This window comes from Heteronotia binoei, chromosome 6 (genome assembly GCF_032191835.1).
Source record: "Heteronotia binoei isolate CCM8104 ecotype False Entrance Well chromosome 6, APGP_CSIRO_Hbin_v1, whole genome shotgun sequence".
Taxonomy (NCBI): domain Eukaryota; kingdom Metazoa; phylum Chordata; class Lepidosauria; order Squamata; family Gekkonidae; genus Heteronotia; species Heteronotia binoei.
In genome coordinates, this window is record NC_083228.1 from 109,816,816 (window position 1) to 109,843,094 (window position 26,279).

A 26,279-nucleotide genomic window follows, 5' to 3' on the forward strand; every position below is an offset into this window, starting at 1 on the left:
GAAAAAACCAAGATGGAAGAAATTCCCCACCGTCCTCATTCTAAACTGGCTTGCCATTTGAGAGAAGACTACAAGCATTGCATATGGTCAGGGCTGGCTCACCTGCTAGGCAAATTAGGCAGTTGCCTAGGGCACCGAGAGGTGGGGGGCAGCAAATTGGGCTCTCCCCCCTCAGTGCCCCAGGCAAGCGCTTAGTTTGCCTCCTTCCCCCCCGCTGCTGCTAGCCCCCTCTGGCCCACCGCCACCGCCGCCACGGTACTCTGCTTGCTCACTCCCCTCTCCCTGCTCGCCGTGACTAAAACTAAGTTCTGTTGAAGCCATAACTAAGTAGCTCTACATATTAAGTGCCATCAAGTTGCAATTGACTTATGGTGATCCCAGCAAGAAGCTTTCAGGGGAAGTGAAGAACAGAGGTGGTTTACCATGGCCTTCTTCTGCAGTCTTTGTTGAAGATCTTCCATAACCAGTGCCTGTATCTCAGACTAAAAGTAGGCTCTTTTGCCAGGCTTTTAATTAATCCAGCAGATGTCCTTTGAAAGCCATCACTTTCCCCAGCATTTCACCATTATGGTGTTATTTATGCTGTTAGCAATCAGTCACATGCTGTTTACCACCTATGTCTGTAAGATTGTTTACTGTGCTGCTCCTGTTTCATAATGTGTGTTTTTATGATATTATTTTAACTCTGTTGTTTTATTGTTGTAAGCTGCTCTGAGCCCGCTTGCGGGATAGGGTGAGATATAAATTTAAAAATTAAATTAAAATTAAATTAATTGACACCATATGCAGGGGGGCTCTAGAGCGAATAGCGCCCTAGGCAGGCGGCCCCCCCCGCTGCGCTCTGCTCACCTGCCCCCGCCGCCGCTTGCTCACCCCCACCACCGCTGCGTTCCACTCACCCCTCCCCCGCTCTCCACAACCAAAACAAAGGCCTGCCACTTTGCAGCTCTCACGTGCGCATTTTGTTAAGAGTCTTTTAACAAATGTTCCCATTTTAATGCTATACAATATTTAATGCTATACAACACAATATTCCCATTTTAAGGCTATACAGAATGGTGGGCAAAGCTAAGGACTCTGTGGAACCTTGAGAGAAAGAAGCTGCGCAATCTCTGAGTTTACCTCGAAACCTTTAGAGATTTTTTCTGTGAATGTCCTGATAAAATCTGAAGAGTTACTTCTTCTGAGTTTTGTTGAGGTGTATTTGCAAACTAAGTTCTTTGAGTAGAACATGGATTTTGAAAGAGAAAAAAGAAAGAGATAAGGGTCATGCCCTTCATAACAGGACACAGATTTTTTGGCACTGATATCATGTCATTAATCTGTTGGATGATTGGCTGGATAAATTCTGATACATGTATCAGTGAACTGTCGGTTGATGAGATGCCAGAATAATTTTGACTGAAACATTCCAGTTGAAACGTGTTTAATTGCAAGACTGGGTGGTGAAGGTGGGGTAATTTCTACCAACAAACTGAAAATGCTGGCCCTTTTTCATATTTCCCCCTCCCCTGGAAAATTACAGTGATTGCTTCTTTTATAGTATGCATGGAAAGAGATACGTTATTCTTCATGCACACAGTGAAAATTATTTAGATTGTTTGCAAAAAAAGGAGTTCCTTCATTCCCAAGTAATTTTCTCCTTGCTCAATTTTTTATTGAGTTCTGAGGGGGTTTTTTTCTTATCATGTCTTCTATTACCAACATTTCAGTATTTTTGGTCACTTGTCTGACTGCTTGGCCTCCTCTGGTATTTTCAGTGTCTTCGTAATATACATAACACATTGATTTAGAGATTGTACAGATTTGATTCAGTTTGAGTGCTTATTTTACTGACCTCGGAAGGATGGAAGGCTGAGTCAACCTTGAGCCAGCTATCTGAACCCAACTTCTGCTGGGATCGAACTCAGGTCATGAGCAGAGCTTGGACTGCAGTACTGCAGCTTTCCACTCTGCGCCACAGGGCTCTCTATAAATATGTATACTTGTGACAAATATTGCAAAGCTCTGTAAGTCTCCAATTCTCCTTCATACAAAACTCTCTATTGCTGCTACTGGACTTCATTTCTTTGGGGAAAAGGGAAGCACATAAGATTATAAATGATTAATAATTATATGTATATGAAAGGGTTTTGATTATAGTATTTAATGTAAAAGACATTGATGAATATAGTGTATTATGCAGCTTGAGCCTTGCAAATACATAGATATGAATATCCATCATTTTCTAGGCTGCAATTGCTGAGAAGCTGGGTTTTGCCCACTACATGGACGTTATGATGATGATTACAACGATGGATTATACACCACCAGTATCTGATGAAAAGGTTATTGTGACAGACACCACATTTAATGATGTTCCAGTTCGCTTGTATATCCCTAAAGGGAAGTCTGACTCTTTGAAAAGAGCAGTGATTTACCTTCATGGGGGTGGATGGTGTGTAGGAGGAAAAGGTAAGTCAGAGTACTTAGTTTTACTAGTGTGGGTTGTCAGAGAAGAACACATCAAGTTATTGTACTGTTATAGGTTTTGCACTGGAATAGGATCTGTAATACAATATGGCATAATACTGTCCCCGTGGTTTTAGCAACAACAACAAAAATCCAAGACTCATAACATGAACTTTTAGTGCAGGGGTGTCAAACTCATTTGTTATGAGGGCCAGATCTGATATAAATGAGACCTTGTTGGCCAGGCCCATGTCAGGCCAGGTCATGTGTATACCTATTTTAGATTGGGTAGCAGAGATATAACCTTTATAAAGGACACAAACAAAATTAAATATATATATTTTAAAAACTCTTAAAACATAGAATCATAGAATCATGGAGTTGGAAGGGACCTCTATGGTCATCTAGTCCAACCGCCTGCACAATGCAGGAAACTCACAAACACCTCCCCCTAAATTCACAGGATCTTCATTGCTGTCAGATGGCCATCTAGCCTCTGTTTAAAAACCTCCAAGGAAGGAGAGCCCACCACCTCCCGAGGAAGCCTGTTCCACATAGGAACCGCTCTAACCGTCAGGAAGTTCTTCCTAATGTTGAGCCGGAAACTCTTTTGATTTAATGTCGACCAATTGATTCTGGTCCTACCTTCCGGGGCCACAGAAAACAATTCCACATGTTCCTCTATATGACAGCCCTTCAAGTACTTGAAGATGGTGATCATATCACCTCTCAGCCGCCTCCTGTCCAGGCTAAACATCCCCAGCTCGTTCAACCTTTCCTCATAGGACTTGGTCTCCAGACCCCTCACCATCTTAGTTGCCCTCTTCTGGACCCGTTCCAGCTTGTCTATATCCTTCTTAAAATGTGGTGCCCAAAACTGAACACAATACTCCAGGTGAGGTCTTACCAGAGCAGAGTAAAGCGATACCATCACATCACGTGATCTGGACACTATACTTCTGTTGATACAGCCCAAAATTGCATTTGCCTTTTTAGCCACCACATCACACTATTGACTCATGTTCATCGTATGATCCACTAAGACCCCTAGATCCTTTTCGCACATACTATTGCTAAGACAAGTCTCCCCCATCCTATAACCATGCATTGGATTTTTCCTGCCTAAATGCAGAACTTTACATTTATCCCTGTTAAAATTCATTTTATTGATTTTAGCCCAGTTTTCCAGCCTGTCAAGGTCATCCTGTTTCTGTCTTCTTCTGTGTTTGTAACCCCTCCCAATTTAGTATCATCTGCAAATTTAGTAAGCATTCCCTCTATTCCTTCATCCAAATCATTGATAAAGATGTTGAACAAAACAGGTCCCAGTTCAGATCCTTGAAGCACTCCACTAGTCACTCCTCTCCAAGAGCATGAGGAACCATTCACAAGCATTCTTTGGGTGTGATCCGTCAACCAGTTACAGATCCACCTAACGGTAACAGGATCCAAACCACATTTTACCAACTTGTCAACAAGGATAGTATGTGGAACCTTATGAAAAGCCTTACTAAAATCAAGATAAACGATGTCTAGAGCATTCCCCTGATCCATCATGGTAGTAACTTTCTCAAAAAAAGAGATCAGCTTAGTCTGACGTGACTTGTTCTTGAGAAACCCATGCTGGCTCTTAGTAATCATATCCATTCTTTCTAAATGTTCCAGAACTGACTGTTTGATGATTTGTTCTAAAACTTTTCCAGGTATAGACGTCAAGCAGACAGGTCGGTAGTTACCTGGATCATCTTTTTTCCCCTTCTTGAAGATGGGGACAACATTCGCCTGCCTCCAATCTTCTGGCACCTCTCCTGTTCTCCAAGAATTCTCAAAAATAATAGCCAGAGGCTCAAAAATTACATCCACAAGCTCTTTTAGAATCCTTGGATTGAATTAATCTGACCCTGAGGACTTAGTTTCATTTTAAAAAATTAGGTGTTTATGTACTACCCCTATGGTGATCCTAGGTTGGAACTTCATACCCTCCTTATATGTTCTGTTTTTGCCCTGTTGAGCACCGTTTCCCTCAGAAGAGAAAACTGAGGAAAAGTAGGAATTGAGCAGTTCCGCCCTCTCTTCATTACCCGTTACAATTTCACTTTCTTGCCCTCATAATGGGCCTACCATATCCTTGCTCTTTTTCTTACTCTGAACATAAGAAAAGAACTCTTTTTTGTTGTTTTTAGCATCTTTGGCCAGCCTAAGCTCATACTGAGCTTTAGCTTTCCTAACTTTTTCTCTACAGGCGCTGGTGATTTGTTTATATTAATCCTTGGTTATAAGGCCCTCCTTCTAAGTCCTGGTTTGAAAATTTTTATTAGTTTTCCAGAAAAATGAGAGAAATGGGTAAGAGGGAAATAGAAAGTTCAAAATACAAATGTCAATGTTATAATAATCAAACCTGCATGAGAAATACTTTCTTAAAATACAATATTGTCAAATGCTGTTGTCTCTTTACACTATATCATCCACAACTAAACATATTTTAATGCTTGTAAGTCTTCATTTAAGATATCTAATTAAGCTTCCATTACCATTATAACTGTTATTGTAATACACGTTACAGGAGATAGAAGATAAAAGTTCACACCAAAGAGTCTTAAGATTTTTGAGCATCTAGCCAGGCATATAACTTCACCTAGTATTTTCTTGCTTCTTTCAATTTCCCAGTCAATAACTGAGATAAATAGTCCATCTCAGGCATTTCCAGTATCTTCCCAATCCAGTCCAATCTCTTGGGAATTTCCTGGAGTTTCCATCTCTGTGCCAAAAGAATTTTAGCTGCTGTAATAACATACTCCAGCAGATGTCTCATCTCTTTTGAATAATCATTAGGCTATATGTTCAATAAAAACAGTCCTGGTTTGAATTGAATCTGTGTGTCCAGAATTTTCTGTAATAGTTCATGAACCATCTTCCAGTAATCTTTCACCACCTCACAGGTCCACCACTTATGATAAAAAGACCCAACATGTTTAGTACATTTCCAACATTTGTTAGACATATTAGAGTACATTTTACAAAGCTTCTGTGGGTTTACATACCATCTATAAAACATCTTGTACAGATTTTCTTTAAAGGCTGCTGACTTGGTTAATTTAATATTAAATTTCCATAACATCTCCCATTCTTCTAAAATAATATTACGACCCACGTTTTTAGCCCATTGTACCATACAGTCTTACAATCTCATCTTGCATCTTCATCTGTAATAAGTATGAATATAATCTGGAAATTAATTTTTCTTGGGGGCCCAAAATTTTTTTTATAAAATGGACATTGTTCCATATTAAAATCTGTTGTCTTATCTTTAGCATATCTGGATTCTGTTCTCAACCACCAACTCATTTTAATGTCCATATCTTCTAATTCCTCCTTGGTTTTCAGTTGGTTATCATCTTTCAACAATTCTTCATATCTGTAATTTTGATTGGGTTTCATAAGATTTGGAGGTGTAAATGCTTCCACTGGTGACAGCCATCTTGGAATTTTCTGATAAATTCTTGGTTTTAACCATGACCATGTATGATATAGAGATTTCTGAAACCAATGATGCTTGAAGTAAGAATGCCCCTCTAATCTTTGGTACCATAAATACGCATGCCAACCCAGGCTGAGATCGTGGCCCTCTAGCAACAACTGTCTCCTATCATTCAGTAGCACCCAGTCTCTCACCCAGGACAGCACTGAAGCTCTGTAGTACAATTGCCAATCCAGAAGACCCAAGCCTGCTCTCAATTTGGAATCTTGTAGTGTCTTTAGCTTAATTCTTGTTTTTTTTTCTTCCGCCAGATAAAATCAGAGACCATCTTGTTCAGTTCCTGAAAGAATGCATTGGTTAAAAGCACTGGTATAGTTCGAAATAGAAATAGCAGTCTTGGCAAGATGTTCATTTTTACAGAAGCTATTCTTCCCATTAAGGATAAATTCAAATCTTGCCGCTTTCCCAAGTCTTTTTTAATCTCTTTGAGCAGTTTATCATAATTGTCCATCTTTAAACTGCTACATTTGTTTGTAATATATACACCCAAATATTTAACTCTTTTCTCATAAGAAAATCCTGATTTTTGTTGCAGAAGTTGGATTTGTTCTGTCGTCATATTCTTTGTCAGGAATTTTGTTTTGTGATAGTTTATTTTTAGTCCAGCCCAGTGGCCAAACTGGTTAATCTTATTTATCAAACAGTCAATTGAGTCTGTTGGCTGCTCTAATATAAAAACCAAGTCGTCTGCAAGGCTCTCAATTTGTATTGTTTTTGTATTGCTCCCCCTTGATCAAAGCCGCCATAGTACTTGTATCTTCTCTTATTTGGTTATTCAGTATCTCTAGAAACAAGATGAAAAGAAGTGGTGACAGTGGGCATCCTTGTCTTGTACCCTTCTGGATAGCAATTGCTTCTGTTAGTTCATAATTCACCATCACCTTTGCTTTTTGCAAGGAGTATATTGATTGTATTGTTCTCAGAAAGTTCTCACTGCATTCCATACCCTTCAATTGTTGCAACATAAATTGCCAACGCACATTGTCAAAGGCCTTCTCTTCATCTAAGCAAAATAGTGCCAATTGTTTCTCTGAATGGTTCTCATAGTATTCCAATATATTACATACTGTTCTGACATTATCTTTCAAATGTCTTCTAGGAAGAAATCCTGTCTGGTCTTGATGTATTGTAGTCTGAAGGACCTTCTTAAAACATTGTGCCAGTATTGAGGCAAAAATTTTGTAATCCACGTTTAGAAGAGAGATTGGTCGAAAGTACTTTATGTCTTTCAAGTCTGCACCCTCTTTTGGAATTAGAGATATTGTAGCTTCTTGCCACGAAGCTGGAATTTGAGCTTCCTCTTGAATCCTTTCAGTAAGACATTTAAATGGTAACAGCAAACATTCTTCATAGGCTTTTTAGAACTCTGCAGGTAAGCCGTCTGGACCCGGTGATTTACCATTCTTTTGAAATGCCATTGCTTCTCCCACTTCCCTTATCGTTATTGGCTCATTTAGAATTTTCCGTTGCTCTTCTAAATCTTCCTTTGGAGCTTGTTTATCTTCATATAATCTTTTGTAAAATTGTTCCACAATTCGACCTATCTCCTTTCTATGAAATTTCTCTTTATTATTTTCATCTTTCAATACAGGTATTATTCTTTTTGCAGTCTCTTTCGTCAATCTGTAGACCCACCCCCTTCCTGGTTTGTTTGCATGCTCAAAGAAATTCTGTCTAGCAAATCTTAATTTTTTCTCCATTTCCTCTGCAAGTAGTAAGTTGAGTTGATGTATTTTTTTTACTTTATTTGGAAACTCCTGTTTTGTTGAATGTGTTTTTAAATTCTTTTCAGCGTCCCCTGCTTGCGACACTAGCTTTTGAAAATTTTCAGTTCTTTCTTTCTTTTTCTTGGCACTGAATCTAACTCCAAGTCCCCTAAAATATGCTTTGGCCGTATCCCAGACCACTTGCATCTTGACATCTTGAGTTATATTTTGTTTGAAAAAGGATTCCATTTCTGCCTTAGTTTCTTGAAGGAAATCTTTGTCTTTTAGAATTGAAGTATTTAACCTCCAAATTCTTCTCATTTGGGTGCCCTTGCGTTCAATCATTACAGGATTATGATCTGATATAACTCTTGGTTGAATTTGCATCTCAACTAAGTCTTTAACCAGGTCTGTGGACAGCCAACACATATCTCTCGAGTTTGGATATCTTGTTCTCCATGCGTCAGTCAACTCCAATTCTTCTGCAAGCTTCCAAAAGCTTGTTGGTAGTTGAAAACCTTTAGCTTTAGTATGCTTATGTTTTTTTTGTCCAATTGTCTGTCACAGACTGCATTAAAGTCTCCTACTAGACAGTATCCTGCATAGTCCAAATTTACTAACCTAAGGTGTAATTCTTTAAAAAATCTTTCTTGATGTTCGTTCGGAGCATAGATGTTTGCCAATAAATTTTTTTTGCTGTCCAGCATTACTTCCACTATTAAGATTCTTCCATCTTCTGACGCATACTGTAACTGTGGATTAAATTTATCCTTGATATACATTGCCAGGCCCCTTTTCTTTTTATTTATATCTTCTCCAGGTGGGGTCTGAAGTTCTCCTGGAATTACAGTTGATTTCCAGACCACAGTAGGTTCCTGGAGGAAATAGAGCTTTCAGAGAGTAGAATGTATGGCATCACATCCTTACAGAGGCCCTTCCCTTCCCCAAAGTTCATCCTCTCCAGGCACCCACCCCAAACCTCCAGGAATCTCCCAAGCTTAAACTGACATCCTTTAGTATAAGCATTACATGGATAAGTTCCTCTTGATTTCCAGCATCACATTCAGAGCAGGACAAAATTAATTTGGTAAAAAAACCCCAAAAAACCACACACAAGTTACATGGCTGAACATAAACAGCTTTTTAAACTAGCCGTTTTTAAAGCTCGTTACAATGGACTGAGCAGTCAATTAAATATTTGGGTATATTTTTAATTAGAAGGGTTATATTTTATTACAGTTTCTGCATTCATTAAACAAATACAGGGTGGTATTTTGGCTTGGGGAGGATTAAATAACAATCAGAGAAATAGTAAATCCTCCAGTGGGGGAGGGACTAGGAGAAAGAATAGTGCCCAGGTCACATTGCTGGCATAGCACATGAAGTGACATCATGCTGTGACAGTCTGGTATACTCTATGGTAAAAATGGCTTCTACCATTGAGTTTTTGCCCAAATACCAGTTTTCCAGATGTTGCTGATGTGATGATGACCTCAGTTCCTGTGCAACAACACAGCATGGCCTGAGCCTGCCCTTTACTCTTGGTAAGCCCTCCTCCCCGCCAGACAAGGGGGTCTGGCAATCCTATATATAACAAATATTTTGGCTATTAGTGCATTCTGAAGTTTGGAGAATAAACAATAACAAGTGAATATGTGAATACTGCTTCCCCTAATGGTAGCAGCCAAAATAATGAGTAGTAGTTACTGGAAAGGACAAAAAGGACTAGCAAAAAAAAGTATATGTTGAAATATTTATACCCCGCCCTATCCCACAAGGTGGGCTCAGGGTGGCTTACAACATTAAAACATTGCAGTAACAGAAAGATTCTTTCTCCTGGTTCCTCCCCCACTGGAGGATTTACTATTTCTCTGATTGTTATTTAATCCTCCCCAAGCCAAAATACCACCCTGTATTTGTTTAATGAACGCAGAAACTGTAATAAATAAAACATATCCAATTAAACACAACAAATTAAAATTATCTTATAAACATAATACATAAAATAGAGGGTCATAACTCCAACAATAATACAACCAGAAGCCACAGTTCTGCAGTTGGTATGACTTCGGCTGGTTAACACCATTTAGCACAGCTTCAGGTCATTGACACCACTCAGACCCTTGAACCAACTCAAGCACAAGGATAGTAAAGTGCTGGGGGAAGGTTTGAGAGGATGCCCGGCAAATTAAAAGTCTGCCGGAAGAACTCCATTTTATAGGCCCCGCGAAATGTAGAGAAGTCCCACATTACAGGGTAATCCAGATTAGATACACTGCAGTAATATATTTGGTTATCCCACAAACATAGTATAATTCCTCCTCAATGATTTATAAGAGTAATAATAATAATATGGCAAAGCAAGCAGAGTCTAAGATTGACTGGCAGCCAGAAGCTCTAGCTCATTAGTGTTCTGTAAACTAGGTGGCAAACTAGGCTTGTTTTTGAGGCAAGAGACACTTCAGAGGTGGTTTGCTATTGCCTCTGTGTCACAACCCTGATATCCCTTGGAAATCACTCATCCACATACCAGCCAAAGCCAACTCTGCTTAGCTTCCAAGATCTGACAAGATTGGGCTAGCCTAGGCCATCCAGGTCAGGGCCCCTTTTTAAATTCCAAAACATTTGTGTACCCCCCCCCCCACTATAGTAGTTGTACCGTTAGTGTCTGTCGATTATGAAAGTACATAATAACAAAAAGATCAAAATGATAATGCTTAGTGTGAGTATGGATTCGTTGACCCCTTGCAATAAGTCTGTGGACCCCCTGCTATCCCCAGGCTGGGAACTACTGATTTAAAACACTGGGTTGAATGATAAGTACAGTGAACACTGCAGCATGTACAGAGCAGAATGCTTATACCTCCCCTTTTGCTGCATCTTATTCTGAAAAAGAAGCCCCTGGGAGTCAATGGATACTTGGGAGTCAATGTGGGGTTCAACAGAGGTTTGTGATGGGAAGAATTGTTTTTTAAAAAAACCCTTCCTTTGTCAGGAGAGCAGAACTATGACTTGCAGGCATGGACAAAGAATTAGGAGTCAACTAATGTGTGTCCCCTCTTTTATTCTCTGCACATATTGATATTTTAATATGAATGTATGCTAGTTACTTTGTAAATTGTTCTTTAAGACAATGAAACCATTCAGATGGTAAAATATCCATTAATGCTTAAAAATATTATTTCTCCAAAGTATGATTAAGACGTAGTTGATGCAAGGGTATAGGGAGAGCACAGTGGGATATCACATCAATGTTCTCTGTCAAACAATGTATTAATGTTTGGCTGTAGTCTGTAAATTAAGCAGTCTGTGCAGAAACTGAATTACACTTAGGAAGCATGGAGTTGCCTAGAATCATGGAAAATTCTCAAAAGGTTACAGCCAAGAGTAACAACAAACTCTTTTATTTCTTTTTAGAAGAGTAATAAAATGCACTCTGTCACTTATTTTGTTGCAGGCATGAAATCTTATGACTTTCTGTCAAGATGGACTTCAGAGAAGTTGAATGCTGTCGTCGTATCAGTAGAGTAAGGGAGCATGGTTCAAACTGAATTTTTTTTTCTGTTGTGTATTTTTGTTTTTATGACTGTTATTAATAATGCTTGCTCACAAATTGGGATACTAATGAATAAGCCGCAATCCAGGGAACAGATTAATGTGTTGGAAGTCGACTAAATTTATTGTGTAAGAGCACCAAATTCTATTCTGGAATCCAACCAAAGCCAATTTATACATATATTCCCAGGACTTTTTTTTGAGCAGGAACGCACAGGAATTCAATGTTGATGTCAGGGAATGTGGCCTAATCTGCAAATAAGTTCCTGCTGGGCTTTTTCTTAAAAAAAAAAAAAAGCCCTGTATATTTCCCAACATTTCTTTCCTAGGCTTAAGGCAGGTTTACATTGAAAATGATCCTGTTACAACTCAACAAAAGGTATTAATAGCTAGCCCAAGGGAAAGGCAAGTGCACAATTGAGGAGACTGCCCCAGCTCAAGCCTCTTCTGGATTATTCATAGCCTGACTGGAGTCAGTGACTGGAGTCAGAGATGACTTCAGCCTCATAGGCAGGGTTTTTTTTTTTTTTTTTTAACAGGAACGCAGTTTGATGTCAGGGGTGTGGCCTAAGATGCAAATTAGTTCCTGCTGGGCTTTTTCTACAAAAAAGCCCTGCTCATAGGTAAAACTATTCCATTCCCACCTGTTGCTTAGGATTGTTAAACTGATCTGTAACACCATTTTATTGACTTTATTCCCCAGTTCAGTGCTAAACCTTGGTTTGTCAGGGCAAACCCCACCTGGCAAAAGCACAGCCATGCTGAGAGAGGCCTTATTTCATCTTTATTCTCCCATGCTTCAGCATTAGAATTCAATGTTTCTGCTAGGCTTGCCACAGTGGGGTTCTCCCACTTTCCCAGGCTCCTTCCCACTCCCAATCAGCTGCCTGGTGGAGGGAAGCCCCGCCCCCACAGCCACCATGTGCCTTTCCACCTCCCGAGGCTTCTGACTCCGCTTGGAAAGGCTTCCTCTTGGGATGGTTGCTCAGTGTTACTTTGAAGAAGTAGGAAGTTCAGCAGCTCATGAGTAGAGATGCCAATCCCCTGTTTCAGAGTCATCAGAAACAGGGTGGATGGGAAATGTCTGCTGGGCACTTCATTATTCCCTATATGGAGATCGATTCTCATAGGGTATAATGGGGAATTGACCTGGGGGTATCTGGGGCTCTGGAGGGGCTGTTTTTTGAGGTAGATGCACCAAAGTTTCAGCATAGCATCTGATGACTCTCCTCAAAATGCTCTCCTCATTTCAAAATGATTGGACCAGGGGGTCCAATTCTATGAGCCCCAAAAGAAGGTGCCCCTATCCTTCATTATTTCTAATGTAGGGAAGGCATTTTAAAGGTGTGTGGTTCCTTTAAATGTGACAGCCAGAACTCCTTTTGGAGTTCAATTGTGCTTGTCACAACTTTACTTATCGCTCCACCTCCAATGTCTCCTGGCTCCACCCCCAAAGTCCTGAGATATTTCTTGAATTGGACTTGGCAACCCTAGTTTCTACTAGATTCAAGGGAGTACCTTTACAAAGTCCCTCTAGCCTTTTGATTATAAAAGCCTGGTTTAGGCCATTCTCTTCACCCATAGATACCTCTTGGTGCTTGCCAATTTTCTTTTGCTTTGGACCAAAAGTCACACTGGGAACTTTCACACAGTGATGGTTTACAAGTGGATTTTGCAATTCTTACACAGTAAAAATCCATTTGCAAAGCACATTATTTAGTGTGTGAATGCACCCGTGCTCTCTGCTCCCCTAGTCATGGGACCTAACTAACAGGCTGAAGCAGGCAAATATCCTTATCTGGTATTGTGCTCTAAAAATTTCTGTGTGGCCTCTCAAAGATTAGCACCTCATTTTCATTTAAGGGGAAAGGACAGGCAGGCCATGCCTGCTGCTAGGAGACAGAAAAAGCTTGTCCACCTTTCCGAGTGACTCCCCTAATTTTCTTTGGTACACGAGATAACCAGAAGCTCTGCACAAATTGTCCAGTAGCTTCCACACAATGGAGCATTATACTCCATTCCTGAAAAAGACGAAGAGGTAAAACATTGGAATGGGGAGCAGACTTTTCCATCAAAAAACAAACACACACTGATCATATCTCTGAAGCAGGATCCTGGCTCTAAAAGTCTCATGAGGAAGACAGATGCAATATTAAAAAAAATGTCATGTGTATTCTTTAGCTGCTCTGCAGTCCCACCTTGTACTTGAAGGTACAGTCTGGCATGCAAGTGAATACAATTATAATCCTAAACACAGTTGCTGCCCTTCTAAACCCATTGACGCTGTTTAGTATTACACTGTAACTTGGTTATTAGTATTGCATTCTCCTACTTGCTGTGTATCTTCTGCCTGCTGCCTGAGTTGAGAGGAGACTGCACTGCTTCCATTACTGAGCAGTGGATCTACACTGCTCAGAAATGGAAGCAGCGCAGAGTGTTGCTTGCTCTCCTCCCTCCCTGTGCAGCAGCAGCCAGAGGGGGGAAACAATTATGTGGGCATTGCTGTTACTTTTCCCCTGGTGACAGGGGAGTGGAAAAGGTGAGTCAATGGGAAGAGGGCCAAACTGATGGCTCTGCCCTTGTTTAATTAGCTAGTCTTCCTGTCAGTTTTGTTCAGCTGTAAAGCTGAATTGAAGCCATTTACGAACCTTTTATGCCTGCCTTAATCCTAGGAGTGGCAAACCCTCAGGGTTATAAGATTCCGTTGTTCCCTTGCTTTCAGCAGGGAATCAGCTTGCAATAATTCTCGAGGGGTAGCTGTGTTAGTCTGTCACAGCCAAACTGAACAGAAGTCCAGTGACTCCTTAAAGACTTCACAACATTTATTCCAGCATAAGTTTTTTTGTCAGTCAGAGGTCACTTTATCAGTAGGCTGGAATAAATTTAGTTAGTCCTGCACTTCTATTTTGTTTATAAGGGCTGCATTATATTGTGAGAATGGCATTCAGTTAATGGTGAGATAGTTAAAAGTCAAGTTAATCCCACTTCTCCCTATTAATAAACTGTGGTGACTCTTAACCATGGTTTGTAGTTCAGTGAGGGGAAAGGGGAAGGGGGGTGCCTACTAAAGGGGGGAAGAGGATCAGGTGGATAATGTGGTGGTGGTAGAAAGTGCCTTCAAGTCACGGCTGACTTATGGCAACCTTCATAGAGTTTTCAAGGCAAGAGACTTTCAGAGGTGGTTTGGCATTGCCTGTCTCCATGTCACAAGTCTGAACCTAGTCTTCCTTGGAGGCCTCCCATCAAAATATAGGCCTAGGACTGGGTCTGACCCTGCTGAGCTTCAGAAATTTGACAACCAGGCTATCCTGGTCGGGGGTGCATAACTTCAGGGACTGTAAAAAATTTTTTTTTTAAAAAAGTCCATTAAACAAGTCAACGTTGTTGGTGTAAAATTTCCTGAAATAGTTTGGTTTGCATGAGCAGCAAGAATGCTTGTGACAGAATGGGCCTGCTTCAGCCTGCAGATCCTGTTCCACCTTGATGCCAAGGTTTTCCCAACACCTACAGAGGCTTTTTTTTCTCTTGGGTAACCACTGCCTCCACTAGACCTTTGTAAGGAATTGTTCTCTGGAAGGGTCAGAACTCCCAGCTTCCCTTCCAAGTTCTGAGGCCTTGCCTCTGTGTCTCCTGCTGTCACAATGAGGACTGGTTACTGCCTTGTGCACTCCTGGAAGAATAGCTGCTTGCCAACTACTTGCCTTCTCCCTGGCAATCCTTTTAAAAATAGCATGTCCCAGACTGTGGAAGTCTATGTGGTACAGAGAGCCACTACCAGCATCAAAAGAGAAAATGTTCACAAGCATACTTTTAGTATAGCACCAGTCTAAGCAAGGGATTCAGAATAAATGAATAAAATGCAATTCCTCTGTCCTTCTCTATACATGCCCTATCAGATGTTAAAATATAGAACAGTCCTTAGCTTAGAGTGTTACAGAATTTCCAACAACCTTGCAGCTTCCTCCAGCAGTTTAGTCCAAGACATGACTACAACCGTCTCCTCCAGATCTCAGTTAAGAGTTAGAATCATATAGTTGGAAGAGACCGCCAGGATCCAATCCACTACATAAATCATGAAATTCACAAATACCTCCCTCCACACACACATACATCCCCAGTGACCCTTTCTCCATGCCCAAAAGATGGCAAAAACTCTCCAGGATACCTGCCCAAACGGATCTGGAGAAGAAGTGGTGGTCAGCACTTCCCTGGATGAAAGGGTCACAAGAACTAAGCACTGGTGCAACCCTTCCTGCCTCCCTCTCATGATCTGTTTAAGTTCACAGAATCAGCCTTACTGTCAGATGGCCACTGAGCCTCTGTTTAAAAACCTCCCGAAAAGGAGAACCCACCATCTCCTGAGTTCTGTCTGCTCTGGTGAACTTATCACTCAAGAGATCTTCTGCCTGGCTTCCAGGAGTTTTATCACCTGCCTTTATTGTTTAGGCTGTGTCAGAGCAACTTTTCCTGGAGATTCTTCCTGGCGCTTTTCTAAAGTCTTCCATATCTCTGTTCCCTGCTTGGAGAAGGGGGTGGGGGAGCTTGATCCATCCATTATCTCACCTGAAAGATTTGTTAGCATTTGGATGAAGGTAGGCTGAGGTAAGTCTGGAAAGCAACTGAACTGACTTCTCTTCCTGTCTGTTCTCTGCCCAGAGATAAAAAAAACTTTTAAAACCTCCTGGTAAAGGTTTTACTCAGGTCAGACCTCTACCCAAAAATGCATTTCTCCACAGTGCTTAATAGGAATGTCTTTTTAAAAATTATTCCACAGTTACAGGCTGGCACCTAAATATCACTTCCCAACTCAGTTTGAAGACGTGTATGCAGTAGCAAAGTACTTCCTGCAAAGCAGTGTTCTTGACCAATACAAGGTAGACTCAAGCAGAGTGTGCATTGCGGGAGACAGTGCAGGAGGAAATCTAGCTGCAGCTGTGGCACAGCAGGTGAGTGGTTGTAGATGTTTGAAAACAGTAACAAAATGAAATGCCAGCATCCACTGAAAAGCCAGTCATGTGAATCTTGGGATAACTCCTCTTTTTTGTACATTCAGGAGGATATGTCAGTCACCTCTAGGTTAGGAAGATTTTGGGAGTGGAGCCTGAAGACGACAGGATTTCAGGAAGAGTGGGGCTTTATTTGGCTGTAATACCATAGAGCCCACCTTTCAATGCAGCTATTTTCTCCAGGTGAACTGATCTGTTACCTGGAGATCAGTTGTAATCCCAGGAGGTTGGCAACCCTATCAGGATGTGATGTATCTAACATGAACCCTGTTAAAATCTGCATGAAGATGGGTCCAGTTTTTAGAGCTGAAGTAGGGGATAGACATCGCTTCCAAGAGAGGGGAGGGGCCAAGGGGCTGGGGTTTCTCTGGGAGGTTAAAGAAACAGACAGGCAAGATGCTACTGGTGGATTAGTTCCCTCCTTCAGCTCTGAGTTCTCCCACCCATCATTTCTGATGACTGGGGCCAGATTAGGCTTTGAGTTCAGAAACATTTCCTGAAGCAGCCTTTTTCCAGGGAAGGGGTTGCCAGATTGCTCACAGCAATAAAAGTGAAATTAATTATTACCTGCTAATCTGCATGCAAAGTGTTTCTCTTGCCTTGCTAGCTAAAGGAGGAAATGGATGAGAAGCAGCTATTGATGATCAAGAAATGCTGGAAGAGAGTGAGGGGGGAATGGAGTGGATTTTTGTGTGAGTAGGAAAGGAGCTATTGGAATGCTATTAGTGTAGTTTGGCCTAGAGCCATCCCCACCTTTTCAGGTGTATTAGAGACTGGTTGCAGTTACCTAGGGGTGAGAGAGAGGTATGCTCAAGGAGATGCATGCTCAAAGAGAATAATTACTATATCTCATGGAAGTGCTTGGACCAGGCACAAGCCAATTGTGGGGGTTACTATGAGCTTCATGTAGAATGCTTGCATAAGGCAAAGAGAAAACTTACCAAAATGTCATTTATTTTGATGAAGACTGTTTACTCACATTGTGATGGGTTCTGCTTCCCCACGGTTTGTTCAGGTCCCTGTTTCCTCCCTTCCTTCTCTGCCCCGTCTGTTCTAGCTCCTCCCAATCTGTTTTCCATTTTATTCCACCGGTCTGATCTTTGTTGCCACCTAGTAATCCCTGCTGTTGGCCTCCCCCCACACACTAGCACTCTCCTTTTCCCTATCAATTCAAGTGCTTTTTCTCCAGTTCCCACTTCCGTAATTACCCCTGTTTTCCATTCACCCCATCACTAACTGCTTTCCTTCCTAGCTCCCATCACAGTCCCTCACATCTCCTCCCTACTCTTTTCCTCTTTTCTGTTCAGTGCTCTTGCTCCTCCTCTTCCTGGTGAGGGTTGAAAATCATTTTTGACTGCAACAGGAACTGCAAGTGTCCCCTACACATTTTTTTTCTTTCCTGTGCTATCTGTGCTTATTTGGGGCGAGGGATAACCTTTAAAGTTTGCAGGGTTTCTTTTCCTTCCTTCCTTCCTTGGTAAACCTAGGGATGCTCCCAGCTTTGCAAAGAACATCTTCATTGTCCAAAATAGATCTATTGTACAGATTTTCTGATCCATGGGAATTAGACATATAAGAAGGTATTGAAGATGATGATATTGGATTTATACCCTGCCCTACACTTTGATTCTCAGAGTGGTCACAATCTCCTTTACCTCCCCCCCCCCCAGACACCCCGTGAGGTAGGTGGGGCTAAGAGAGCTTTCACAGCAGCTGCTCTTTCAAGGACAATTCCTGTGAAAGCTATGGCTGACCCAAGGCTATTCCAGCAGATGCAAGTGGAGGAGTGGGGAATCAAACTTGGTTCTCCCAGATAAGAGTCTGCACACTTAACCACTACACCAAACTGGCTCTCAGCATGATAGTGACAGACAACCTTCCAAACTGACATGTTGCCCCTTGTGAATGATCTTTAGGTGGCACCTGGAGATCTCTTGGTATTCCTGTTGATCTCCAGATGACCAGGATCAGTTCCCCTAGAGATAGGAATTCCAGACCCCTCCCAGTGGAGGCGAGGGTTGCCTGTTGCCAGATTCCACCTTACTGCTGCTGAACAGCTGGCCAGTGGGGGGAACTTACCCCACAAAAGAGGAAGATCTATCTGACATGCAGTGACTTTTACATCACTGCCAAGGTGACTTGGAAGTGATATCATCACATCTAGGATTTTTGGGTGATGTTCTGATATTTTGGCAAAAACTCTATAGTGGAAGTCAAATTTGCCACAGAGTTTTTGCCCAAGTACCAGAACATTGCCCTGGCATTGCCATGACATCACTTCCAGTTCACATGGGCAGTGACATAGACATGTCCCTGTATGTTGGCTGGGCCTCCCTGCTGCTCCCAGTTAGTCCTGCTCCATCCTCCAGTTGCTAGGAGGGACCTGACAACCATTACCTGGAGAAAATGGATGCTTTAGATGGTGGACTCAATAGCACTGTACTCTTCTGAAGTTTCTCCCCCAGGCTTCACCTCAAAATCTCCAGGTATTCCCAACCCAGAAATGCCAACTCTGTCTTTATGCATTGTTGAGATACTTGAAGTGTCACATGCAATCTAGGCTGCACTGTTCACTTTGGGCAGCAGAGAGATCCAGTGTATGCATGAGCTGAGCACACTCCAATGAGCCCTTCTGTAAAGCACAGAGATTAGGGATGTTGAAATACCCACCGCTTGGTTCTCATTCTGTTCTCTAGTCACAAATATGAATATTTTTCAATGGTCAGTTGGATTGGTTGTTGACTTCTTTGTGGCTCTTTGATAGGCTGCTTCACTGTCTTCCTTCCTGAAAGTCCAGTACAGCAGAATCAGTTTTTCTTGTAGGCATGACCACCATTTCCCCTGCCATGCCACTGGAAGACTTTTGAAGGGTATTTTTATTTTGCATTGGCAATTGCTGTTGCAATCTAGCATTTGAGTAATGTATTGCCATGATTGCTGAACTCCCAGCTTTCACTAAAAATAAAGTATGTCTTCAGGTATACCTTTCTTTTGATAATTTTGCAATGGAATTTTTTTAGTGTACTTCACTGGTACTTCAGTGGTCATGGCAATATATTGCTTGGCAGTTAGACTGCAATGGCAATTGTTGATTAAAAAAAAAATCAAACTCCAGGACCCCAGTGGAGCAAAACAGATTTTCTACCGTTAGCAACTTTGAAAACATCTTCTTTATCAAGTATTATTGTGTCTCATACATCAAAAATACATCAGATCCTGAGGAGGTGACCCCCCCCCCCACAACACGGGTCAAAAATGTTGTTTCAAAAGAAACGGAGTAACACTCATGGTATGAATGATTTTCAAATGTGACAACACCTCTCTTTGTAAAAACAGAGTGATCCTCAAGATGTTTAACAGCCAGTTGTGGAATGATGTGAAATGCTTCAGCCACCAGTACATTTACACTATAAATTTCATAACTGTTTCTTTTGACTTGAGCTTGAAAAGTGCTTTACCTGGATAAAAAACTCCACAGCTGAACACTTAAATTGGCAAAACTATGCTTGCTTCTCCCCACCCCAGCTATCAAATTACAGCTGATTTATAGCAACTCCATAGAGAGTTTCCAAAGCAAGAGACATTCAGAGGTGGCTTGCCATTGCCTGCCTCTGCATAGTGATCCTGGACTTCTTTGGTGTTCTCCTATCCAAGTACTAACTAGGGTCAACCCTGCTTGGCTCCCAAGAGCATGAGATTGGCTAGCCTGGGCTATATCAATCAGGGCTTGCTTACTTGGAAATAAGTCACTGGCCTCTGTAGGACTATTGATGTTTGGATCTGGGTGTAAAACTTATTCTGGGGAGAAAGTTAGAGGCCATTTGAGCCTTCTTTGATCATTCCTCCTGATGGAGACCTAGTACATTAACACATTTTTAATATCAAATTACAAAATTATACTAATTTACAATTATTGTGAAATTGATTTTATGGTCAATGTAAAGTAGTGTAAACACTGGATGTTATCGGCATTTAGTTTCAATTTTTAAAAAAGGAGTATGCAGCCTATAAACCTGGAATTTCGGATTTCATTTTTTGTTTTTATTGCAATATGTTAAATCATGCATTTGGGCTAGCTTTTCCATCTGTAATACTTTTATTTACTGCATTTTCTATGGTTTTACAGCTTCTTCATGACCCTGAAGTCAAAGTTAAACTCAAGATCCAAGCGTTAATTTACCCTGCCCTTCAGACCATTGATCTGGATTTGCCATCCTATAGGGATAATGAAAACATGCCAATTTTGCCTAAGTCTTTAATGGTAAGATTCTGGAGTGAGTATTTTACAACTGACGCCTCTCTAAGGGAAGCAATGGAGACCAACCAACATGTTCCTGCAGAGTCAAGTGATATCTTTAAGTTTGTAAACTGGAGTATCTGGCTGCCTGAAAAGTTTAAAAAGGGCTACGTTTACACCTCTTCATCACATGGAAGTTCCAAGGTTGGACAGAAATACCCAGGACTCCTGGATCCCAGAGCAGCACCATTGTTAGTTGACGAGACCAAATTGCGGGGGTTACCTCTTACCTACATCATCACGTGTCAATATGATGTCTTGCGAGACGATGGACTTATGTATGTCTCACGACTTAGGGAGGCAGAAGTTCCAGTGGTACATGAACATGTGGAGGGTGCTGTTCATGGGTCTCTAACATTTCTTATGGGCCCATTCAACTTACCTGTGGGACAGAAGTTGGCAAATAATTACATTGAGTGGCTAAATGAGAACCTGTGAAGAAAACCATATCTGCAGAATGCCTTTGGCTCTTTTTATTTGAGTTAAGTTTTATACTGTTTTCCAATTAAAGAAATTACCTTTTAAAATATTGTTGATATTGCAAATATTGGAAATGATGGAATATTTTTCTCCATTTGGATGATTAAAGAAAAAAACCCTCTTCAACACTGTGTAGTGCATTTCCTTTTTTTCTAAAAACTGGGAGGAATTATACCTTTGAATTATTCCAGGTGTAAATATTGATAATATATTAAAATCTGCCTCCAATCCTGAGGACTGGAAGGTAGCAAATGTCACCCCCATATTTAAAAAGGGTTCCAGAGGAAATCTGTGAAATTACAGGCCAGTCAGTCTGACTTCAATACCAGAAAAGTTAGTAGAGACCGTTATTAAAGAGAGAATTAGTAGGCACATTGATGAACAAAAATTGTTGAGGAAGACTCAGGATGGGTTCTGTAAGGGAAGATCTTGTCTCACTAACCTGTTCTTTGAGGGGGTGAACAAACATGTAGACAAAGGGGACCCAATAGATGCTGTTTACCTTGACTTCTAGAAAACTTTTGATAAAGTTCCTCATCAAAGGCTCCTAAGTAAGCTCAAGAGTCCTCTTGTGGATCAAAAACTGGCTAATTAATAGGAAACAGTGAGTATGAATGGGCAATTTTGGAGTGGAGGGTGGTAAGCAGGGGGTGCCGCAGGGCTCAGTACTGGGTCCAGTGCTTTTTAACTTGTTCATTAATGATTTGGAGTTGGGAGTAAACAGTGAAGTGGCTAAGTTTGCGGATGACACTACATTGTTCAAGGTGGTGGGAACCAGAGAGGATTGCGAGGCACTCCAGAGGGATCTGTTGAGGCTGAGTGAGTGGGCGTCGACATGGCAAACGAGGTTCATTGTGGCCAAGTGCAAGGCAATGCACATTGGGGTCAAAAATCCTAACTATAAATACAGGTTGATGGGGTGTGAACTGGTGGAGACTGACCAAGAGAGAGATCTTGGGATTGTGGTAGATAATTCACTGAAAATGTCAAGACAGTGTGTGACTGCAATAAAAAAGGTCAATGCCATGCTGGGAATTATTAGGAAAGGAATTGAAAACAAATCAGCCAATATCATAATGCCCCTGTATAAATTGATGGTGTGGCCTAATTTGGAGTACTGTGTACAATTCTGGTCACTGCACCTCAAAAAATATATTATAGCATTGGAAAAGGGCAACTAGAATGATTAATGGGTTGAAACACTTTCCCTATGAAGAAAGGTTAAAACGCTTAGGGCTCTTTAGCTTGGAGAAATGTCAACTGAGGGGTGACATGATAGAGGTTTACAAGATTATGAATGAGATAGAGAAGGTAGAGAAAGAAGTACCTTTCTTTCTCACAATATGAGAACTTATAGACACTCAATGAAATTGCTGAGCAGTCGGGTTAGAAAGGATAAAAGGAAGTACTTCTTCACCCAAAGGGTGATTAACACGTGGAATTCACTGTCACAGGAGATGGTGGCAGCTACAAGCCACTTTAAAGAGAGGATTGGATAAACATATGAACAGAGCATATTGTTGGAACTTTCTGTCTGGGCTTCTAAGTGTCCCGGCTCCACTGATGGATTTCCTAATGGCACCTGGGTCTTTTGGCCACTGTGTGACACAGAGTGTTGGACTAGATGGGCCATTGGCTTGATCCAACATGGCTTCTCTTATGTTCTCTTAACTCTGGAAAATATACACATTGCCCTATTCACTCTATACAGTGAACAAACTATCAAGAGGATCACACATTGCACACTGTCCTGATACACAGGGTAGGAGTGTGAAAATCATAATAATGGGAAAGGTCTTAAGTCTGTTCTTCATCTTTTCAAGATGCCCTGTCCAGGGACTATGCTGCTGACCATTTTGCTGAAAGTCTTGTTGATCGAACAGAGCCTGTCCTTCAGTTGATTGAAGAGATCCTGTCTTCCTTATGATGCCTTCTGTGATTTGTAAATATAGCAGCAACAACAAAATACAATGCCTTTTGGCCTCTTAACAATGAACTGGTTTTTGATGGTATGAGTAGTGTTGTACCTCTTCAAATACTACAGTAATTATATTTGGGTGTACTGCACAGTACAGATAAGAAAGCTGATGTTGCCTTCAGGTTATTTTTGTTAATTAGATTTACTAGTGAATATTATAAATAGGTTACTTTAAGTAGTTTATGTGCAGTCATCCTTTGATGAATGATACCTACCAGTGCCATCATCTTTAATGATGCCATTCCAACTAAATGTAGGCTGCATGGAAGTCCTTACATAGGCTATACTGCAAATAGAGAGCATTGCCTGCATAAGCACATCTGCAGCTCCAGCCCACACAGAGTATTCTGATGGTGTTGATGCCACTGGTATTTTAGAGCAGTGGTTTTCAAACTTCTAAAGTTACTGTAGTTTTAGGGACCAGCGTGCAGCTTTCCCCCACACTACATAAAGTGAAGGAAGCCAATTGCAGAATGACACTGAACAAGTTTATCTTTCATTCTTTGTGTTTCCTGTTAATAATAGGGAGAATGACTAAGCAGCAGGCTGCATTTCAAGGCCATTTTGCACATTATGCAGAAGCAAGCTCAAATTTGCCATAGAGCCTCCTAAAATGTGTACTCTGAGTTCATCATATTCCTTCTCCCTCCTGGGCTCATTTTCTACCTTGCCAGGAAGGCATGATCCATCGTTTAAGAACAGTAGCTTTAGAGCAGGGGTGTCAAACATGTGGCCCAGGGGCTGAATCAGGCCCCTGGAGGGCTCCTGTCAGTCCCTGAGCAACTGGCTCTTGTCTGCTTCGTCTCTCTTGCTTCGTTTTGCATCTCAACTTGCTTTGCAAGGTTTGCTCCATCACACAGGAGCTACAGAGCAAAACCTCGATTTTCTCCATTGGTTGAGGCTCCTCCTTCTCCTGGTCCCCTGGGGAGGGAGGGAAAACACCAGAGCTTCCTTTGGCCAGTTCCCTGGATCCCATGGGAGAAATACAAAGAAAGCACCTTTAAGATCAACAAGTGCTAATGTTTTAAGCATATTTTATTTAAAGTTTTTTTTTTAAATAATAATCTTTAGTTTGTGTCCTTTAAAAGTTTATACTGTATCTCTGCTACCTAGCCTTAAATAGGTACACACATGGGCCGGCCCGACACGGCCAGGTCTAATTTATATCAGATCTGGCCCTCATAACAAATGAGTTTGATGTCCCTGCTTTAGAGAATTCTTTTTTAAAGCTTGAGCTTCACCTCAGATCTCTGAAAACTGCAAAGACTCAGACATTAACAGTGCCATCATAAGCATCTTTCTGAACCCACTGACATCATTTGACTTAAAAGGGTATAACTTTGCCCAGGAGAGAGAGCATTCCTAAAACAACCAGAATTTTACACAAGTGTATTCAGTGGGGCTTGTTCCCTGGATAGTGTTTTTAGGATGGCACTGTAAGAATTTATTATTTACTTCATTTATACCCCGGATCTCCCCAATGGGAGCCTGAAGCACCTTACATCATTCTCCACTTTTCAAGTTTATGCTCATAACAGCCCTGTGGGATGGGTTAGACTGAGATTGTGTGACTGGCCCAAGGCCACCCAGCAAGTTTTCATGGCAGAATGGTTTCAAACCTGGATCTCCTGGATCCTAGGTTAGCTAACACCCCAACCACTATATTATGCTACACTGAAAGGAGGAAACTATTTGCTGTTGCTGATGAGGAGGCTTCTGAGTTGTAGCCCCACTGTGTGGTCCTTCAGTCCCATATGTTCCAGTAGCTGTGATGGAGAAATATAAAAGAATATTTACATCATAAAGACTCAAAACAGAAAATTCCCATCCAGCCCCCAAATCCTTAGGAAACATAAGTTTGCTAGTGCTTCTGGGTTTTTAATAAGGGCCCAGAATACTTAGCAAAAGACATTTTCCATTTATCTGAGGCTGGACATTTTCCAATAATGTCAGAAATTTATTTATTTAGTGAACTTATATTCCACCCTTTCCCATAACGGGCTCAGGGTGGATCACAACATAGGTTAGACAATAAAAACCAACAAGTCAGAAAGAAGAAAAAGCAGCTGCTCAAAATGACCAGACATATTTGTGAGCTGAGCTGAAATTCAAGGAGATTTGGGCTTGTTTGGATTGTTAAAAACTTACTATTTCAGAACTTGGGGAAGATTCTTCTTACAGTCTGTACAGTGAAACTTGTCAACTTGTTGAATGAAGCTGCAACAACTGGGGATGTGAACATAGCAGGATATTTTAAAATGGTCACATCCCCATGTGCAGTGTCACATGCAGGGGACCAGGGATGGCCTCTAAAAGTTGCCACCACTCTGGTACGGGTCTGTCTGCAAATACCTTCCTCCATGACGGAAGAGACATGAGGACCCAGGCAGTATAACCACAAATACTTTGTTGTAAATGCCCTGTACTTTCTTTGGTACTCCTATGGTTTGCGGCACTAACTTCAGCAAACACAATGTACTTTTATTATAATTACTTGTTTGTGATGACTTCTGCCTTGGACAATACAACTGAACTGGCTAACTAAATGATATAGGAAATATACTTAGCCAACATTTGAGGTAGTTATATAATGTTAGCTAAGGGAATTATTCTAATGTTCTGAGAAAGCACTGTGGGAGTGGGCATAGCATAGTAGCAAAGGACATACCAGGATGGACCATTGCCTCTCTCAAACTATGTATTACGGATAATGAACCTATGCTATGTAATTATAAACAAGTCATTCCTGTTCTAGCTTTAGCAGACATTTGATCTTTTCAGACAGATGGGGTGGTTAACTAAACCTCAGCAGGATGTTACTGAATTGTGCGTTATTTTTCGCCATCTAGTGGACAATGACATGCGAGGCAGCATACCTTCAGGATACTATTATTGTGTTAAAAATATTTTAAAAAATCATTTGCCTTAGAAACACAAAAGCTTTACGCTGTATCTCAGATTCTCCACATTTCCCGGTTAAGGGAAAAATGCTATTCAAACAAATTCAAACAGATATGATCTGACTCCAATGGTAACAAGAGAAGAAAATGTACTTACAAAAATAGAATCACATCTTAACATATGCATGTAGATATATTACATTTATAGTGAACAGATTAATTTGCTACAGCTCCAAGCCCAGTTAAGAGAGAGTAGAGGTCCTATATAAGACGAAACAGAAGGCAAGCTCTCAATGTACCATTAGAGAATGGGATCAACTGCCAAGTGTACCTGAGCGTGAGAGAGAATTCTCTTAACCCTTTCCCTC

The 26,279-nt window shown here is 41.1% G+C and overlaps 1 protein-coding gene across 1 annotated transcript in view; it reads left to right on the forward strand.

Annotated features, from left to right (window-relative positions):
• The window catches only part of AADAC (arylacetamide deacetylase), a 32,179-nt gene extending 11,020 nt beyond the window's left edge, over window positions 1-21,159 (forward strand). The window contains exons 2-5 of the mRNA XM_060242349.1: window positions 2,232-2,454; window positions 11,153-11,222; window positions 16,025-16,196; window positions 20,383-21,159. Of these exons, the coding sequence (XP_060098332.1) occupies window positions 2,232-2,454; window positions 11,153-11,222; window positions 16,025-16,196; window positions 20,383-20,991 (1,074 nt within the window). The 3' untranslated portion in view covers window positions 20,992-21,159. The remainder of the gene's footprint in view (window positions 1-2,231; window positions 2,455-11,152; window positions 11,223-16,024; window positions 16,197-20,382) is intronic.
• Window positions 21,160-26,279: the final 5,120 nt, after the last annotated feature.